Genomic DNA, 2,033 nt, shown 5'->3' on the forward strand with positions numbered 1-2,033 from the left:
AGCTCTGTCTAATGTTTGCTGCTTATGTTCTTTTTCACACAAATAGCCCTGTGCTGTTGCTTCACCAGGTGAACACCCCATTTTTAGGTATGCCTGGCGCTGCTCCTGGCATGCCCTCCTGCATTCTCCACTGAACCAGTGTTGATCTCTAGCCTGATGTTAATGCTAGAATGGGGAATATGCTGGGCCACATGAGGTTGAAGATTGTATTAGAGTACAATTCTGCTGCTGATAGCCCGCAGTGCATCATGGTTACCCAGTTTGAGGTGCAGTTCAAATGTTGGCACATCCTGCTTGATGTTGGTTAGGAGGACTTTGCCCTTCTTGTTTCCAGATTGGTGTCTGGTAGTCTGCCTGGTTTTGTTCTTTTTCTGAGATGTTCTCACAGTTTGGTGGTACAACTGAATAGTTTGCTAGGTCAATTCAGAGGACAGTTAAGAATCAACCACATTGCTGTGGGTTTGAACTTGCATCTATTCCAGTTCATTTCCTTCCCTAAAGGACATTATTGAACCAGATGGGTTTTTTGAGATAATGGAAAGGGTTAAACCATTAGACGATAAGAGAGAAGAGCAGAAGTATACTATTCAGCCTATTTCTGTATGGTCATCATTGGGCATTTAAGTCATGTCATTTTATCTGTTGGAGACCACTTTTGTTAGAATAAACCAAAGTTCCCAAATAACGATCACATATTGTGAAGTTTCATTGTAACTACTTCTACTAATATCTGTAAAATTATTAATAAACTTCATACAATCTGACAGCATGAAGAAGATAAGCTTTTGGAAAGCATATCCAGAACAAACAACGAGGTTGAGCAATGCTATTTTCCCTTCATTATTATTGAACCATATTGGCTGCACATGACTCTCACACCCCTCTCCCTGTTTCTCTCTTAGCTTGGCTGGAATCTGATCTGTGCATGTTCTGTGTTCTCACCCCTGTGCACAGCCCCATCACTGCTGGGCAGCTTTGAGAAGTTGATGTTGGCGTAGAGAAGGTCCTCAGTTCTATTGTGGTGTGCTGCATCTCCTCCCACTGGACCCTCAGAGACATCTCGGGGAGCTGGTGTTTCCCCCTCACTAGTTGTATCTCTAGTTGTGTCCTGAGAGTCAGTAACCACGATGTTCTGTGAATCCTGCAGAGAAATGGAAACAGAAGATGTTCTCACATCATTTATCGACAGGGGTAGGTTTAAATTATTGCACAGCCTCGTGAGAGTCAGTCGTGTTTCTGTGGGTTTAAATTTCTTTCTCTGACCTTGAAGGCTAAAATGATGAGCTCATTGTTCACATAGACTGAATGTCCCAAATTCTCCTCAGCCACTGAAAGACTTTATTTATTGAACTGTAGTTAGTGATATAATTTAGGAAACTCATCAGCGAACTTGCAAACTGCAAATCTCCCAACAGCTGTATTGGAATAACTCACATCATTACATTTTTTAATGCTGTTTTGTTTGCGGGAGATAATGATAGGCCCCAGGACAATGAGAACTGCTCCCTACTTCTCTTCAAATAGTGGCCACAGGATCTTTAACACCCCCCAGAGGGCAGACTGAGCAGTTTAATGTACCATCTGAAAGATGGCACCTCCAACAGTGCACAGTTCCATCAGACAAATGGACACAGAAGACATTCTCACAATTTACTGGCACATTTGGGTTAAATTGTTGCATAGCTGTCTCTGTCTCTGTCTCTCTCTCTCCCTATGTGTGTGTGTCTCTCTCTCTCTCTATGTCTCTCTCTGTCAATGTCTCCCTGTCTCTCTCTCTCTCTCTGTGCCTCTCTCTCTGTCTCCCTCTGACTCTCTCTATGTGTGTGTCTCTCTCTCTCTATGTCTCTCTTTCTCTCTCTGTCTCTCTCTCACTATGTCTTTCTGTCTCTCTCTCTCCCTGTGTGTGTCTCTCTCTCTATGTCTCTCTCTCTATCTCTCTGTCTGTCTCTCTCCATGTTTCTCTGTGGGTGTCTCTCTCTATGTCTCTCTCTCTGTCTCCCTCTGACTCTTTCTATGTGTGTCTCTCTCTATGT

General features: G+C 43.2%; 1 protein-coding gene across 1 annotated transcript in view; it reads right to left on the reverse strand.

Moving 5' to 3' along the window:
- Nucleotides 1–845: 845 nt before the first annotated feature.
- Nucleotides 846–2,033, reverse strand: part of LOC109921388 (sialic acid-binding Ig-like lectin 10) — a 34,928-nt gene continuing 33,740 nt past the window's right edge. Inside the window, exon 12 of the mRNA XM_048620564.1 lies at nt 846–1,141. Within this exon, the coding sequence (XP_048476521.1) occupies nt 899–1,141 (243 nt within the window). The 3' untranslated portion in view covers nt 846–898. The remainder of the gene's footprint in view (nt 1,142–2,033) is intronic.

Source organism: Rhincodon typus, chromosome 47 (assembly GCF_021869965.1).
Source record: "Rhincodon typus isolate 14 chromosome 47, sRhiTyp1.1, whole genome shotgun sequence".
Taxonomy (NCBI): Eukaryota; Metazoa; Chordata; class Chondrichthyes; order Orectolobiformes; family Rhincodontidae; genus Rhincodon; species Rhincodon typus.